This window comes from Carlito syrichta, unplaced genomic scaffold (genome assembly GCF_000164805.1).
Source record: "Carlito syrichta isolate Samal-C Ts95f unplaced genomic scaffold, Tarsius_syrichta-2.0.1 Scaffold303651, whole genome shotgun sequence".
NCBI classification, from domain to species: Eukaryota; Metazoa; Chordata; class Mammalia; order Primates; family Tarsiidae; genus Carlito; species Carlito syrichta.
Window position 1 is genome coordinate 368405 of NW_007247747.1, and position 19398 is coordinate 387802.

At 36.2% G+C, this 19398-nt stretch overlaps 1 protein-coding gene across 3 annotated transcripts in view; it reads left to right on the plus strand.

The window, feature by feature from the left end:
* Positions 1–19398, plus strand: part of ALCAM (activated leukocyte cell adhesion molecule) — a 204056-nt gene that overhangs the window by 169677 nt on the left and 14981 nt on the right. For 2 of the 3 annotated variants that reach the window (XM_008058916.2, XM_008058917.2), the window contains exons 8-14: positions 401–533; positions 4374–4486; positions 7403–7538; positions 7647–7780; positions 10294–10426; positions 12434–12472; positions 12760–12877. In XM_008058916.2, coding sequence (XP_008057107.1) covers positions 401–533; positions 4374–4486; positions 7403–7538; positions 7647–7780; positions 10294–10426; positions 12434–12472; positions 12760–12877 — 806 coding nt within the window. The remainder of the gene's footprint in view (positions 1–400; positions 534–4373; positions 4487–7402; positions 7539–7646; positions 7781–10293; positions 10427–12433; positions 12473–12759; positions 12878–19398) is intronic. The other variant, XM_008058918.1, reaches the window with a different exon arrangement.

Below are 19398 nucleotides of genomic sequence, written 5' to 3' on the forward strand. Positions count from 1 at the left end.
TTTCCCTCCTTTCTATCTATCCTTTTTATTTAGAAATATGGCATGTTTTCATTTAAACTGACAAATATTTTGTCTGATGAGGTAAGGCATAAATATAAAAATAAAATATAGAACATATTTTAAAATCTCATGTGAAACTCAAGCAAAAACCGCACTTTCGATAAAATAGATATATATCAATATCATATACATTAGCTCTCAAATTTCTTAGAACCAAAATGAGAATTATTTCTCTCAGAATCAAATGTTCATAACACAAACAGCACTCTCCTTTTTGTCCAGTCAATGCAACATATTCTCTTTTTTTCTTATCTGAGAAACTGCTATCTTCATCAAGAAATATAACAGTTCTCATTGTAGCTACCAAGTATAATCATGTGACATTTTGCCTCTCTCAAAGGGACAGCCCGAAGGAATAAGAAGCTCAAATACTTACACACTGACAGATGTGAGGCGCAATGCAACTGGAGACTACAAGTGCTCCCTGATAGACAAAAAAAGCATGATTGCTTCAACAGCCATCACAGTTCACTGTAAGTCACCTACTTCTTCATTACCAGCTGTACTTTAAAGGACTCTAATCATCTATGTAGCTATCTTTTCAAATCACTTGCTGCTCTATCTTTCTTAAATAACTTGGCTTCAATAGATTTAGTAGAGAGGGTCAAAGTGAGCTTAACTTTGGTCCAGATTTGCCCTGCAAGATCGAAACCTTGTGTAGATCTGACAACTGCAACTTTTGGTGATGGTAAAATGTCTTCAATTTGTGGTGTCAATAAGCAATATTCATATGGATCTTAAGGAAACAACTCATTATATATTTTAAAAAGTTATTTTGACTCTCTTGAAGTTCACCAGGTTTGCGGCTGGCCAACAAAAGTATAGATTATCAGTTTTTATTACAGAACAATATGAACACCTAAACCCAGGCAACATAAAGTTACTGTAAACTCAGCTTTCGGAAGAGAAAATGGAGAAAATTCAAAGTTATTCATTGACTGAATCTAGAAAGATAGAATATTTCTAGAAACAGAACCTCTTCAAAATCACTTTGGACATAACTTTTTAACTTTTAATTTGCTTTTACCTCCAAATATCCCAAAAGTTATATTTTGCCCTAATGTGATGGGAAAAGAGATACCTATAGACATAGAACTTGAGCTTTTTAAAATTTTCTGACTTATGACAGTTCATTTTATTGATGCATCTGATACACCATGGAAACAGTAAACGAATACACACTGAACCCTGGTGACACTAGAATTCACAAAGTGCTTTGGGCAAATGTCAGTCTCACTTGGAGATACAAAACAAACTCTAATTTTGCATCCAACTGTACCATTGATAAGGCTACAATCCCACTGAATATGAAGAGACTTTAGAAATTGTCCTGAGTACTTAGTGCTAAATCTTTCACTCTATCCATGTGAGTAATGCTTGAAAAACATGTGGGATGGAAGCTAAAATTTTGAGAGATACCAGTAGGTACATTGGGGAATGAAGCAACCAGATGGTTGCCTTTGATTGTCTGATGTCAGGAATGCACTCTGGGGAACTCTGTAAAAACAGTGGACTGCTAAAAAATGTTCACATCTGGACTATTTCTCTCTTTCCTCCATATTCTTGTTGCACGGATTTGAGTGTGTCTGCCATCAGGGGCTAGTTAGAGAGAAAGTAGTGACCTCTCAGTGTAATAATAGTGCCACTTTTCCTCTGAAGACCAGGCAGACATAGGACCATTTATCCAGGTCTGTTTTATGGGGAAAAAATAGTGAAGTAAGGGAATATAGCCAGCAAATAGAATTGCCTGTAGAATAGCTTTCTGATGTCATTGTTCATGATGAATTTAGGCCAATAACCAATGATCTAGTGTGTTAGAGATAGGGTGACATGTTTATGTTTAGGAGGTGCTGGGTGCACAGGATCCTTAAAAAAAGAGGGCCCTTATTTATATTACCTGTAGGTCAGGCAGGGAGGACTGCATAGCAGACTGGCCAAGCAAAAGACTTGGTTGCAGTCACATAGTGTCTAGTGCCTAGATGATCAGCTCTGATGCGGGGGTGGGGAGAGGATTAAAAAATGCATAACTGTTTATTGGATTTTAGTGCATTTAATTAGATTTAAATGCATTTTGGTTTTGACATGTAGACTGTAACATTGGGTTTTGAAGCCCTATTGATCTTCAAAAGCTGAAAAAAGTATTAGAAGTAAATCAACATTTAACTCTAAACTATATGAAAGCATAAAAATCCTATTTTTGCCCATGTATCTTTGATCTCTTGGTTATTTTCCAAAAACAAGATGTGTTTCCTTTCCATAGAGGACTAAAAGGAGTATGAGTAGAGAAGCATCTACCTATTCCTACACATGTTTGCAGTACAGACCACATGATTCCCATCTTACAGATTTCTAGATGCTGATGAAACAGCTAGCATGCCTCTGCCAATTTATACCCACATAGATTCTTCATCAGAACATTCAAAGTCCATAATCATCCTTTAACATCTTTTATCCTCTCACTGACAAATTGCCTATCCGGCTGATAAGAGCTTCTAGCCCATCCTAAATAAAATTTTCATCTAAATATAGTTCACTCAGATAGTCAAAAGAAACTCCACTTTTCTATGTAGTGGCGCATGTTTTAATTTTAATAGGAAACTGAGACACCCACTTCTTCCCTTCATTCATGAAACAATCGTGTCTGAGATCCTACCATGTGGCAGACACTATTGGTACTTCAGTGACAAATCAAGCCATGGTCCCTACCTTCACGGACTTTACAGTAACAGGAGAGATGGACATTAAAAAGCAATGTTGCCAACAACCAACAAATTGCAATTGTAACATGTAAAACCAAAAAGAAACACAGAATGCAATGGCAAATTTCAATACCATAGCATATAGACTCAACTCCTAGTGTGGCAAGCATGATCCTTTGCAGTCTTGGTCTCAACTAATTGTATATGTTTAATTTCCATGAGGAAACATGTACCAGTTTACTCGGCACTGTGAAATCTGCCAAGCTCTCTCACCTCTTTGCCTTTGCTTATATGGCAAATATTTTCCTTATATCTCCATCTATCAAAACTTTTCCCAACCATCAAGGACCATGTACAAAGTCTTTATTATTGCTTTGAAGTTCAGTTTGGCTCTTTTCTCTTCACTCCCATAGTCTTTCTTTGTGTTTCTGTTTCTAACTTGCCATTAATTTTTCAACAAATGTTTATGAGCTCTAATCTGTGACAGATTTGCTAAGGGGTGCTGATTTCGTGGACTGTGTATTATGTGTAGCCAGTTGAGTGCATGGTACCTCTACCTCATGGAAATATAAGCTAATTCTTCATCTCTGTATCTCCTATCGGTGCTTGGAACATAGTAGTTGTACAATAAATATTTGTTCAATGGAATTGGGTTTTTCTCTTACAGATCATACTATGACATTAAAATGTTTATAGAAATTATTTTCCATCGGAAAGATTATACATCCTTAGATGCATTTTGTTTTTAAATAACAATATCTGCTGACATTGTACCTAACAATATATTTTATTTAAAATATCGCTGCATAAGAAATAGAATGGCAGCCGGGCTCGGTGGCTCAGCCTGTAATCCCACGCCTTTGGGAGGCTGAGGTGAGTGGATTGCCTAAGCCGGTGGGTTCGAGACCCACCTGGGCAGCGAGACCTCATCTCTACGATAAATCAAAAAATCAGCCGGGCGTGGTAGCACATGCCTGTAATTCCAGCTACTTGGAAGGCTGAGGCGGAAGGATTGCCAGAGCCCCAGCAGGTCGAGGCTGCGGTGGCTGGAAGCGGCCACTGCACTCCAGTCTGGGCGACAGAGTGAAACTCCAACTCAAAAAAAAAAGAAATAGAATAGCATTTTTAAAAATCTACTACTGTAGTCCCTTTTTTCTGAAGAAACACATAGACTATCTCATGGTTTTTCTATTTATCGCCTGCTATCTATACTTGATTTTCAAGAATTTATGTCTTACCATCTCTTTTGTTATAGTATTTACCTAGTGATCGTCTTTCTTTATTTTTTTCCGGAAGTGATATGAGATTTTTTTTTCTTAAGGTGATAAATCCTAGGAGTATTTTTATATGCCCTCAAAACATCAATCACGTTAACTGCAAAAAAATGGATAATCAATTAAATTGACCATTCACTTATCTAAACTGAACTCAAAGATGGCTTGAAAACCTAGGCTAATTATGCTACAGTTCAGTTATTTCAGTCACATAAATCGGTTCTGAATTTTCAAGTTCAGTTAGGATGAAATTTTTTTCTTTCATCTTTTCTTCTCCAAAATATTTTGACTGTCTTACATTCTTGGAGTTTGCATTTTGAGCAGATTTTCTGCTTCACAGACTTGGATTTGTCCTTAAACCCGAGTGGAGAAGTGACCAAGCAGATTGGTGATGCCCTGCCTGTATCATGCACAATATCTGCTAGTAGGAATGCAACTGTGGTATGGATGAAAGTAAGTGTTTTTTCTTCGTACTACCCTGCTATTTAGACTGGTTTCTTTTTAAGTTTATTTAGTACTTTATATCATATCCAAATTTAATATATATATATGTATGTATGTGTATATATATGTGTGTGTGTTTATACATGCACACTCATATTCTCACTCTTCTCAGTATAAATCAAATCACAATAAAATTATAGAACTGTTCAACAACAGGCTTCATAATCGATGCTCTGAAGCTTTGTTGTGTTACTCTAATTATTCTAAGTAATTATACACACACACCTGCGTGCTCATACACACAAACACAGTGCGTATATACCTTAGGACTTAACAATTACAATGTGCTCTAGCCCACATTATCCTTACAGGGTGACACCTACAACAACTCTGTGAAATATAGAGATTAGTTATTATTTTTCCCTTCTTACGCTTAAAGATTTTAAGGCAAAAGAAATCAGAACTGGCAGAGTTAAGAATCGAAGTCAGGCCTTGCTGACATAAATACCAGGCTTCACTAACACACCTTTGTATCTCTCTGCTGCTGAAATTACTCCCGTTTCTAAAAACAGAATCCACTGGATTACAAGCCATAGTAGGACACCTAGAATATACTAGGAACTTATTAAAAATTTCCAATGTAATACTATAAGAAAATGACAGACAGTGGTGGGAAACTATGGCGGGGGGAGGGGAAGGGAGATGGGATTAATGGTAGTAAATATTGCCGGGCTCGGTGGCTCAGCCTGTAATCCCACGCCTTTGGGAGGCTGAGGTGAGTGGATTGCCTGAGCCCGCGAGTTCGAGACCCGCCTGGGCAGCGAGACCTCATCTCTACAATAAATCAAAAAATCAGCCGGGCATGATAGTGCATGCCTGTAATTCCAGCTACTCAGAAGGCTGAGGCGGAAGGATTGTCAGAGCCCAGCAGGCAAGGCTGCGGTGGCCGGGAGCGGCCACTGCACTCTAGTCTGAGCGACCGAGTGAGACTCCAACTCAAAAAAAAAAAAAATGGTAGTAAATATCTGTCTGGGAATGGGGAGACACTTCTTATCAACAAGGGTGCCTGAACGAAGCATATTTGTATACCTAACTCTTAACTGTACCCAACAATATCATGATAAAAAATAAATAAATAAATTTCCTGAGTGAGTATATATATTAACATCCCAATAATTGTTTGAAATGCAGGCCTTTATCTGGGGACTCAATCATTGGTATCTTTTCATCGTGAGAAAGTAGAATTAATACTAGGTGATGTGAGACAAAGCTATTACCAAGGGAAAAGATTGTGACTGTGATCCCATCACTTAAAACCTTGGCAACTTTACCCAAACACACAGCACATTTGTTATCAGAGCACAGCATGTGGCAAGAACCCTTAACCAGTGATGTGTTGAGAAAACACACATGCCACTTGAAATAGGAGTTGACAAAGATTATCTTTACAAAAAAATTGTGGAGAAATTTCTTGCTAGAGCTTCTTTTTGATGAAAATATAAATTATTTTGTATTGCTTTACTGTCTGCCTTTTGATCCCTTTTGACGCTCAGTCCTCGGTGATCTGCTGTCTTAGAACTCAGTTTCTTATATCACTCCCTTTCAGCCACAGCCTCATCACAACTTCTTGTTCATTAAGATAAATTGTCCCTCCATAGGCTACATATTTAACAAGACATGTTTGTAGTAGTCAGTGGTTGCAATGCTAGGCAAGCTCTGGGTGTCTAGACCAATTAATAATGATATGGATTCCCATAGCATCTTTCACTACAGGACTAGAGAAACTAAATTTACTGTAGTTAAACTTGTTTTTACATCAATTGCAGCCACTGCTGTTGATTGAATACCTAGTGTGTTCAATCATTTATTAATACCTAATATATTCAAAATAGTGCTGACCAATACTGCCTGATCACTGGATAGTTGATAGGGAATGGGGAAAATATCCTAATGGACAAAAACCACACAATCTTAGAATTGTGTTTAATTATGTGTATTTACTAAGTAATTATACACACACACGGGATCATACACACAAACATAGTTATATGCCTTAGGGCTTGACAACTTACAATGTGCTCTCACCCACAATATTCTTCACTTCAATTTATAATAAAATAGAATTTTTTTTTCTGTATTTCAGGTGGTTTTAAATTAAATGTTACATTTCCTTTGTTCATAGAAATTAGAATAGAAACATAGAGGAGGGTATCACATGGTGAGAAGACAACAGAATGCCAGCTCAAGTCTCTCTCTTCTAATAAAAGCCACCAGTCTTAACACAGGGGTCTTTCCCTGATGACCTTATCTAAACCTAATTACCTTCCCAAGACCTTACCTCCAAATACCGTCAACTTATGATGTTGAGGATTCGGTTTTCAACACAAAATTTAGGGGACACATTCAAACCATAGCACTCTGTAATTGATCTCCTATGTTGATAACTTCTGACAAGTAAAATGATTTTCAGACACTTATACCCATCATTGATAGGTACCACAAGTCTCCATGTATGTCTATCTTAGAACATCTACATATTCTTTAAGGAGTAGGTACTATCAATTGAAAACTCTTGTTAATGTAAACACATTACATTAGTTGTGTAATTAAACTCTCCTAACAATTCAATATGGCAATATTATTACCTCATTTCTCAAATAATGGAAATTGAGTCTCAAAAGTTTATTAATTTGTTCCAGATTATAAATTTAGTAAGTGGAAGAGTCTGAAATAAAATTCTGATAAGTCTGGCTCCAAAATTACAAAGGAAAAAGGAACTCTATTTTTGAAAGCATCTAAATAAAGGAAAAGAAGTTTGCATTTTTATTACACTCAGAAGAATAGTTTGGGATTAATTATTACCTAATAAATACACTAAGAGTTATAATTATGCCATGTGAGGTAATTTACTTTTTATTTAATCAGGATAACATCAGGCTTCGATCTAGCCCATCGTTTTCTAGTCTTCATTATCAGGATGCTGGAAACTATGTCTGTGAAACTGCTCTGCAAGAGGTTGAAGGACTAAAGAAAAGAGAGTCACTGACTCTCATTGTAGAAGGTAATAAGATACTTGGGCACCAAGTCGAATTATTCTTGGAGAATTTTATATCTGGTCTCTTTCATGATCTCAGTTCAACATCTTATTTTAATCATAATGATATTTCAGGAAAACCTCAAATTAAAATGACAAAGAAAACTGATCCCAGTGGACTGTCTAAAACAATAATCTGCCACGTGGAAGGTTTTCCAAAGCCAGCTATACAATGGACAATTACCGGCAGTGGAAGCGTCATAAACCAAGCAAGTATTTGTCTTCTTGTTTTATGCTGAACTTGGTCCAATGTGGAAAGTTCTTTAGGAATCTGAACTGTAGGTTGGTTTGTTAACTACATAAAGTTTGCGATGTATTCTCAGAGGAGGCTTTTGCTAACTTTTGTTGTCCTAAAGGAAGAACATGACTCAAAGAGAAATTTTATCCCAGGGCCTTGGAAAATGGAAGAACCGTTGTTGTGGTCAGTATCTGTTTTTAAAAGAGCATAAATTGGGTGTTGCTCCATGGCCATTAATTTCTAGAATTTGAGTGGTTAAGACAATTAAGGTATACACACATTCTGCATAATAAACTAACACATCTGAGTATAAGAAGCCTCCATGACTTTGCTTGCATATGCACGTTAAGGGATTTTTCTTCTTAAAATTGTGCACTAAGGAGTGGTGAAGAACACCATCACTGCTGTCTGATATGCCTGTGCCAGGGCCAGGGCCATAATAAGGCAAGTTACATATATAGGTCACAAATGTATCCTGAACAAAACGGGTCATAAGCCTACCCTTAATATTTGTACCTTTTGCCAGGTATTTTAGTATCCATAATGGGTTAAGAACTTATGAATACTACCAATCGTTTTCTCTTAATACTAAGTTTTTGGCAATAAACAAACAAACAAGATGAGAATCTGGCCTGTCACTATGTCACTAAGAATGCAGAACTGTAATCCCACTGAATTGCCAATCTCTTGGGTTACTGACATACTTATTAATTTCATTTTTTTCTCTACAACATTCTTCATGCCCCCTCTTTGCAGTAGAACTGAAAACCACCAGTTACAGACTCTCTTCAGGAGCATCAGAGGCACCATTAGATTATTTCTATCTTTTGTGCTGCCTTCTCCGATTTTGGCCTAGTTGAAATTTGAGAAAACACATATAAAGCAAAGAGTTGCAAATCAACTTTAAGTTAAAAATCTCCATTCTTCCTCTGCCCAGGAAAGTTGGGCCGCTGGTCTAGCTTACGCAATGCAGTTTTGCAGAGCAGGGTAAATTTTGTCTCTTTCATCTATGAGTGATGCATATATCTGCATAATTCCTCATATGGAAAGCTCCCAGGGAGTGGGCACACTTGAAGCAAATGACTCCTGATTTGGGCAGGTGTGGTGGGGACACACAAGGAGAGAGCATGGGAGAGGCAGCAAAGATGCTCTGGGCCACTGAGCCAAAGGAAACACAGTTTCCTTGATTTAGAATAAAGGCCTAAACCGTCCAAATTGCTTACAATGTACAGATCCATTTTTTAGCCCAAAACTGGTCATTTCTCTTCTAATCTATTGTGTTTGCTCTCTAGTTCAATTAAGTGATAAGTCCAGCAAAAATTAGATACTAGTAATACAGACAAAATAGAAAAATAAGCACGTAATAAGTATATGATGAATGGGAAGATAACAAAGATTTAAAAGGCCATCCTAGAAAATGAGCAAATACATTTTGTGAAGATTAAAGTAACAAAGACAAAGACTCAGTGAGAAAGTCATATGAAAAATTCTGTTGGGAAGTGAAAAAATAGCAGGTAAACTTACGATGAGGATAAAAATAATAATGCCATTCTTCATTGTCAAGGAGAAAGATTGATTCTGGCCCACTAGGTGATATGTTATTTTTCTTGTTCCAGGTTTGTGCTGATACATCCATAATTTTTTATTTGCTCCCTCCTCAAACATCTGGTGAATCTACTATTTTACAACTACCAAATATCCCTGCCCCTCCTCCACTCCCAGTGACTAGAAGATAACCCAAAGCATGAGACTAGTTCTTATCATCAAGGCACTTACAGTATAATTAAAGAGAAGGCAAATATTATAGAAAGAGAAAAATATAAGAAATGATGTGTACAAAATTACTGAAAAAAGAGGGCAAGTGCATATTGAGTTCAGGTCTGTTGGATTTAGGAGTCAAGTCTTAGGGATGAGATTAAAGTGAATTGTATCTTATATTTGAAGAAATTAAACGCAGTGATTGCCCTCCTTAACACCTCAAAAAAAAAAAAACAAATGGATTTAACAGTAGCTGAAAAATAATTTATCCTCTGTAGTTACAACAGAAACATTTAGAAAAAATGATTTCATTTACCCATGAGCAAATCATACATACATATGCACTTCGATATAATTTTTTAAGAAATACAAATTCCCACAGTGAAAAACATGACCAAATTCACACATAATTAAATCTGTAAGTTTACTGAGGGAAAATTGATGATTAAATAATCACAGTTAATTATTTTAAGTGTCATCGTGCCAAAAAAGTGACTAAATCTGAGATTCTATTGAAAAAGAAGAGTTTAATTAATTTAATTATTGAAATTCACAGTAGAAACATAGACAGAAATCTGGATCTTTATCTATGAGTCTACATGTTCCCTGGAACACCAGACTGCACTACAGAGCACCACACCTAGCATATTACATTCAGTATTACTCTTGCCCAAGCTTTTTAATCCATTTTCAATTCTAAACCCATTTTCCTTCTTCTTTTTCCAGACAGAGGAATCTCCTTATATCAATGGCAGGTATTATAGTAAAATAATCATTTCCCCTGAAGAGAATGTTACACTAACTTGCACAGCAGAAAACCAGCTGGAAAGAACAGTAAACTCCTTGAATGTCTCTGCTAGTGAGTATTTCATTTCTGGCATTAAAAAAGTAAGAAAATTTGAAGTTATTCTTCATTAGTTTAAAATCTTCAATTCCATCTTCCTGTACTGCATTATGGTAAGTTTTGTTTATTTATTTTGCATTTGGTATCATCATCATAAGATTATTTTGTTTCTTTGTTCCTGGTGTCCATTCTTGTACTCTCTTTGTCTTGACAATTAAATCATTTCATGTTTTACGAGTCCGAGCTCTTACTCTGTGCAAGAATAGTTTCTCTAGGCAGCAGATAATAAGAAATAAATTGTTCTTATTTAATCCATGTTTTGTGTTCAGAGTAGAGATCATTTGAAGGTGATCTTAAAGCATTTTTGCAATAGTTTTAAATACGGTACATTTTTAATTCTTTTAAATTTGTTGTCGTGCATTACAATTCTTCGTGGTATTTAATCTTACTCCTAAGTCATACAAGAATGCCACAAGCTAAAAGTCATTTAGCAAATTAGCAAGGATGATATAATAATTCATGACATCTAGTTTATAAAACTGTTCCTTTGGTCACATCATATTTGAATTATTACCAAAAATAAAATTATCTCAGAGAATGTGAAAAAAATTCTGTCGATGTTGAAATCAGAGTGGTACATGCATACCAATAGCAGCTTCTGAAAAAAAAATTGTCATTTAGTGTGCAATTATTTGCAATCTTCAATTCCATTATTCCTATTGCTAGGTTAACATTAAATCAAGACTGACCTAGAACGAGACTCGGTTCTGGACAGGATGCTAACTGTCCTACCAAGCCATTATTCTTCAGTCAGTTGGAATCCTGAATGTGACATTAGCAGGCAAGGAATACACTGGCTAGAATTAACAGGAGCTAGGAGAGAATAATTGTCTGAAGATAGTAGTCCCTAACAGATTATGACTGGAATATAGCCTGGATGAATAGACAGGAGAAAGGCACCAAACAAATTTAACTCTAAAATAGGAGCATTGACTTCTCAGAATGCAATTCAGCGAGTATTGATTTGTCCTACCTAGAAAGAGAACCTATCATTTCTTCCTGAACACAAGTTTCTCTTTTATTTAAACCCATTGAATGGTGTGCTTCGGTTTTTTTGACCTTGAGGTGGCTTGATCAACATTTAATACTGTTGTTTTCAAATTCAGTGAGCAACTCCTGAGATACCAATTTAGTATGTGTGACGAAGGATCTTGGAATCTGCATTCTAGCAAACATCGCTAGCAGTTCTGACGCAAGGCCATGCACTTTGAATAATATTTACAAATTTAATATTAGATAATAATTCAACACAGCAGTACTTGCTAAAACGAACCAAGAGCATGGCACTTTTGCAAACATCACATATGTTGCTTCTTGGTCTCTGAGACATCTACAGTTTTAATCTCCACTCCTACCACTTTGAGACCATCTCTAGTGGTAAGTCCTTGACACTAGAGGATGAAAATGAATTCGCCTATGACAGGACAGGATAACTGGGAAAAGTTGAGAAATTCCACACTGTAAACTTCATAGGTGCTGATTTGTTCCTTTTAAAACAAATTTACTATTAAAAGTTAATAGTAGAAAAAATAATACAGATTTCAGATTAAAACTATAGCTTGTCAGTCGTGAAATTAATAGTAGATTAATACTTTTGCAGCTTTTAAAAAAAATTTTATTTTAAAGATGTGATGCACAATTCAGCGTCAGTTATACAAGTGGTCATTGTACAAGTAAAGTTTGGGCCTCACTTTGGTTCCCACATCACCTGGCTTGAGATCAGGTATTCTTATTGATGAAGTATGCAGTTTTAACTATTCTTCTTTCCTTAAAACAAAATGGAGTTCTTGGTAGGGAAGGTCATGCTTTATTAAGTGTGATTTTTTTTTTTGCTTCTTACCTTTAGCTGTAGAATAGACATTTTAGCTTTGAGTATTATTACATCATACTATAATGGTAAAGGTGACTTTCATATATCAACAAATTTTGTTTTTAATTTCATATTAACATTTTTCATTTCAGTAAGTATCCCAGAACACGATGAGGCAGACGAGATAAGTGGTAGGTACTATGCTGCTGACTCTTCTTCCTTGACTATCAGCTCAAGATTTAGGAAGTGTCATGGTATAAGTAATTTTCTTAGCTGTCCGCAATTATGGCTTGAAGTAAAATACCAGATGAGACAAGATAGTAAGAATGCTAAAATGTTACCCTTTAAAAATCACAAGTTTGCATGTTAATCACAGTAGTGAGTGTTAGTCATTTTTAATAAGACATAATAACTAGATCGACGTTTTAAAATCTGAGGCACTGTCTGTAACTGCCTGGACTTTTCTTCTTTGTTGTAGATGAAAACAGAGAAAAGGTGAATGACCAGGCAAAACTAATTGTGGGAATCGTCGTTGGTCTCCTCCTCGCTGCCCTCGTTGCTGGTGTTGTCTACTGGCTGTATATGAAGAAATCAAAGTAAGTTGTGGAAAAAAGATCTTCAGTATTCATTGACTTTCACTGGCAGAAAATTCAATGTGTTGATTATATTCACTCCAGCTGTGTTTGTAATTTATACAATAAGAAAGACATGTCACCAAATCAGGTTGATCACATATTTTGTTTCAACTCGTGGTGATGGTGGCTACACTGCCAATATTAGGAATGTGGCCCAGGGTGTGATTTCACCTTGTGTCCCTTGATTTTTCTTAATCGATAGTCTGAATTGAATTGTTTGATTTTTTTTCAGTGCTTGAGTGAATTATATATACACACATATATTTCATTCATTTTGTACATGTAATTCATTATTTATATAAAAGATAAATTATAATCATTTTCTTTCTATTTCACATTTGAAAAATCTGAGGCAGAGAGTAGTTAAAAGACTTGCTTAGGGCTATTTGATTAAAGACAGTGATGTTTTAGAAATATGTGCTTAATCTATGCCTTACTTTCCCTCCTTTTGCCATGTAAGGCAGAGCCATATTTCCTGTCGTGTGCTCTGACAGATACACATGATGTTCATTCTCACATTAGGGCATAGTGACTCTAGATTTTCACACTTCACTCCTCAGTACTGGACAATCCCCACCAATATTTGGTATATTAGTTACGGTTCTCCGGAGAATTAGACCAATAGGGCATGTGTGTGTTATGTGTGTGTTTTTTAAAATATTTTTTATAAAGAATTGGTTCACATGATTATGGAGGCTGAGACATCTCAAGATCTGCAGTCAGGAAGCCAGAAACCCAGAAAGCCAACGTGGAGTTCCAATCTATGTCTAGTAACCTGAAAACCAGGAAGGCTGATGATTTAAGTTCCAATCTGAAATTCAGCTGGGTCAGGACCCAGGAAGAGCTGGTTTCAGTCCAAATATGAAGGCAGGAAAAAAACAAACAAACAAACAGACAATGTCAGAGCTCAAGTGGTCAGGTGGGAGGAATTCTCTCTTCCTATCCCTTTCTGTACCATTCAGATCTCCAATTGGTTGGATGAGGCCTAGCCACAAAAGGGAGGGTTACCTGCTAGTCAGTCTACAGATTCAAATGTTATTCTCATCAAGATGCACCCTCATGGCCAGAATAATTTTTGACCAAATGTCTCTCCATCCACCACATGACCCAGTCAACTTGACACATAAAATTAACCATCTCACTTTATCACAAGTGTATCTTTTTTCTCAGTAACATTTTACTTACAAACCCTTCAATGGGTTTGTGTCCATGGTGTCTATGGAAAATCTAGGAGACCCATACCATATAGGTGAAAGGAAAGGCAGAGAGCTGTTACCCACAGGCAATATCTACTTTATAGAAATTCTCTTTCTATGTGTACAAGTTTCCTAATGTTCAAAATTGTACCCTTCCTTTCTAATACATGATAAGAGCTGGGCTCGGTGGCTCAGCCTGTAATCCCACGCCTTTGGGAGGCTGAGGTGAGTGGATTGCCTGAGCCCGTGGGTTCAAGACCCGCCTGGGCAGCGAGACTTCATCTCTACAATAAATCAAAAAGTCAGTCGGGCATCATAGCGCATGCCTGTAATTCCGGCTACTTGGAAGGCTGAGGCGGAAGGATTGCCAGAGCCCAGCAGGTCAAGGCTGCGGTGGCCGGGAGCGGCCACTGCACTCCAGTCTGGGTGACAGAGTGAGACTCCAACTCAAAATAATAATAATAATAATACATGATAAGGCAATCACAAATCCAACAGGTTGGGTTCTAGTATATTTCCATTTTATTAGGATTTCTGATGAACTTCAAAGTAATTTTGATACCTAAAAGAATGAAAGTAAAATTTCCCCATGTTCTGAAAATTAACTAAAAAACAAACTATAATTGTTTATTTTATGGTCAAATAAATATTAAATTCTTAGAGCATCCTTAGTCATCTTATTTCAATAACCAGTAGTTTATCAGACACCAATTGTTCTTCTATGAATAAAAGAAATGTGTGTGTGTTTCTTTATTAGTTATTATGATATGGTGACCCAAAATTAAAATCATGGGTAAATAAATGATGGACACTTGAGCTCATAGTCTCTTTAGATTAAGGCCTCAAGCATTTCCTTTTAAATATCTCATCAAATTAAGTGCAGCTTCTACCACCTGACCTGAACACTCAGTTAAATAACTATCATATAATTGAAAAGTGCACCAACTTTGACAGAGTTGATACCATTGGTAATCAAAGTAATATCTTGCAATTCTCATCCTAAGTACCAAAGGGTTTTTATTAAGAATTTGTGGAACTGTTCAGATTTGTTTGCTAAGTGCTTTGCATTCCTATTAGTTACTCCTTGCTTGTGCCCTCTGAAGTAAACCAGCATTTTTGCAAAATAAATTAGTGTGCTTAACCCCTCAAGCTCCTCGTCCAGAGTAAGTGCACATGCCTAATAAGAGCTTTCAAGTTAAGAATTTCTAAGGCCATTTGTGTGATTCAGCTAGCAAACCTATGAAATGTTAACAACATTTAAGGGAAGTTCTTTGCATTGGCAATTTTAAAAGTCTTTGGAGAGTGATAAGAGAAACAAATCTTTTATTTCTAAGAAGAATTCAGTGTACATTTGTTAAAATTGTGACCACTAAGCCAGCATGCATTCTCCATTCCACTAACAGGAGCTACATATTTTTATATCTGTTTCAAGTATGCAGAACTGCAACAAGACATATTTAGCAATTGTATTCTTTGTGATATGCATATTCATTTAGAAGTAAGGACTCATGACTCTTTTGCTGCTTTAGTCCATGTAACTTTTCACTGAAAGGTTTAATTTTTTATTAGCTAAGGATGTTTTGATTATGAGAATAGATAACTCTGATCATTTCCCATGTATGTTGAGTGTTAACTGACAGGGTTAGACAAAAGGCATTCATTGACTAAGTTCAGTTCATGTCTATTTGCTTAAAAAGTAGAAGAGCATTAAACATCTAGAAATAATTCAATGGTTGTTTTTATTGTCTTTTCCATATTTCTCCACCCTGTCTTCCAAATATTGATTTTTAGTTCTACAGGAAGTTGAATATTACAATTTTTTTTGAGAAGGCAGGATTTATTGAGAGGACGGAAAAGCTCCCACAGTGGGAGAGGACCCCAGGGGGTTGCCCTCAATGTTACTATTTAGGACCCAAATCCTGTCTCTCATGTCTCATAGTATAAGAACTAATGAAAAATTAAAAGAGCTGAAGATTAAGAAAAAGTGTAAAGGCAGAATGATGTAGCCATAAATTTCTTCAGAAGTATATTAAAACCATAATTTCCAGAATGACTGCATTTAAGAGACCCTGACCACTATACTTCTTATCACTAAACTGGGAACAATATTAACCAGATATTTATAATCTCAAAATACCCCTTGTGTGACTCTTGAAAACTTACCAAGCGATTTACCTTTTGCCACTGTGGAACTCAGGACTATTCTCTTGAAAATAGTGTTTAATATATAAATAATCCAGAAATCTAAAAGCCACAAATATCCTATGTTAGTTCTGCCTTATATAATATTTATATATTATTCCAATAGTTTCGCAGAAGAAAACAGAGACCTTTTTAATTGACTGAAGGACTAAAAAAGACTTGCCTATAACACTGAAACTTCACTAAACAATGTTATGTTAACCCTTTCTAGAACCCTTTCCATTACTATCTCTTGATATATGGAACTGCATCTTGCAAGAAAGTTGATTTTTAACTAAATTCTGTTTTTCAATCAATACTTAACTCTAATCTCAAATAGACTTCCTTGTAAGGGAAGAGGGACTCCCCACTGAAAAAATGGAAAAGATAGTGCTGGAGGACCATTTAGACAACATTTTAAATGACTTTCCTCATTTCTCACTACGTGAGAACCTACTTTTTTTCTTTTTGGTACTTTTACTAAAACCCTCAGCAATTTAATGATGTACCTATGGTTAACCCCATTTCATGGTTCATCTAAGTTTCGGTGGGATTAACTTGCCCAAGAAATTATATAAGTAATAAGAATTTTATTACACATCTCATATAGTACTTTCAAATATGTTTTTTTTGCCTTACCATGATTTCTTTGGAATTAAAACTCCAGCACTGACTTCGATTGCTTGCTGGCGATTAATATTGAGCTGTGGGAGAAGGGGTGTGCTCTGTTTCTTTACCCATGACCTGGAAAGTAGAGAGAAGGAAGAAAAGAGAATGCCCTATTAATCTATCAAACCATAAATAATAGAGGCACTACAGAGGATATAGAATAATGTGGAAATCCTGTCATTAGCCACTTATATGGCTCTTTCCTCTTCTTCTAAGTGGGACCTGAAAATTTCCACAGGAAAGAAAGCATTTGCATCAAAATATATACTTTTTAATTTCTTAAGACTTCCTTTCTCTCTATATAATATATATAATTTATTACATTTTTGTTTTAATATCTCATTTGTTTCAATTATCTTTTTGCAAGAGTGAAGAAAAAAGATCCCATTCCTTGCCATGAACCAGGTTGTGTGTAACCCAACATCACATACTCTAAAGAAACACTTTGAACCATGGTACTGGGTGCATGGAAACTGGCATCCTGTTTCCATGCACATTCAGTTTTGTTACATTTATTTTGACCCCTCCCCCCATCTTTTACCTGATGGTCCCTATGTATACTATTGACCATGATGGAAAAGTCACTCTCTATTTTTACAGAGGAAAGGATTCCCTGTTTCAGTGAGGAATTTCTTTGTAGAGTCTTAGAAATTCTAAGGCTATAAAATTCAAAGTTGTAGTTATAAGACCAATGATTAATTCTTCTTCACTTCTGTCCTCAAATTACAAAATTTCTGACAACTGTCAGAGGAAATTTATGCCCTCCTCTCCTTCTCTAGTTTTGCATTAAACTAGAGCAAAAGGAGACTTCTTCAGTTCACAGCTATGACCAGGGAAGAGGGAAAAATACCTATTCTTTGGGCATAACCCTAATTACTTGTACAGATGTCAATTGCCAGTATGCTAGAAGTAGTGACGCCATACTGCCAGGATCCCAGCCTGAATACCCACAGCCCTGGCACCTTCCATGGTATGAGTCAGGCATGCTCACATAAAACACCTCTCTAACTAAGAAGAGTTAAAAACTCCTCACACTTCCCTTAAGGGAGTTTTCCATTTGTTACACACATGCTTGTTTTTGAAAAACCTAAAATTTCCTGAACTCTTTCATGGGTGAATTATTTTAAGTATGACTTTGGTTTTCTAAATATAAAATTCTATGATAGTATTTTGTCTGATCTTTTCAAATGATATCTACTAGATTATGGTTTACTGGCTCCACCTACAACCCTCATCCCCCTTCACTTTTCCTATCTCCTCCTTCCTCTCAACAAAATATTGATAAAGTAGAGGAATGCTTAGGGCATACCACTAGAGCAGTTCCCTACTTTCTTTCTAGGAGATTCAAAAACAAGTGTATTACATTGGGGAGATCTCACCAGAAAACGTTTCTGGATCTTCTGAAAAGTTACTTGAAAGCAACTTTAACCCTTTAACAGCACTGCACTTATGGGAATAACACAGAATGACAAGGTGAGACGTAAATTTGATCTCCTGTCTGCTACTCAGTAGCTATATGGCCTTTGGCATCAGCTCCATGACTCACTTTCAGTTTAATGAGACCCTGAAACCTGCCAGCTGCTTTCACATATGCTATCACACTTATCCTCACACCAATCCTATGAGTAGATCCTGTTTTCCCTATTTATAGATGCATAGGCGTGCTTAAGAGGAGAGACTTACCCAAGGTCTTACAGTTCAGACTAAACACTTGAAGATAAAAACCCAGGCTTACAGATCCCAAGACCAAGACTCTTCTCTCATCTCTCAGCTTAGACTAGAGAGTCACCTCTAGGATTTCTTCTTGCACTAACTTATTCTGATTCTGTGATTTAAGTTTTTTTCTCATATTTGAAGTTGCCTGTGGATTTTGTAATTTTTTTTGTTTCCTAATATTGTTAATTTGTATTTGTTACTTTATCTTGCTCAATCTTGCTAGAATACTACCAATTTTCTTAATGATTTCAAATAATTTTTTGCTTTCTTTTTATCTCTACTGCTTATGTTTTCATTATTTGTTTGTTTTGAGTTGAGGTCTCACTCTGTTGCCCAGGCTGGAATGCAGTGGCATGATCACGATGAACACGGGTCATGAGAGCCTCAGCCTTCTGGGTTCAGGCAATCCTTCCACCTCAACATCCCGAATAGTTGGGACTACAGGCAAGCTACCATGTCCAGCTAATTTTTTTTATTTATTTATTTTTTTTTTAGAGATGCAGTTTAACTATGTTGCCCTGACTGGTGCAAACTCCTGGGCAATTCACCCACCATGGCCTCTCAAAGTGCTGGGATTGTAAGCATGAGAAACTGCACTCTACCTCTATTACTTACTTTTTATTATGCTTATTTGGCTGTTTTCATTACCTTTTTTCATTATTTAGATTTTATCTTCCTCTCTTTCTCTAACTTCTTGAAGTAAACATTTAGATTTTTTTT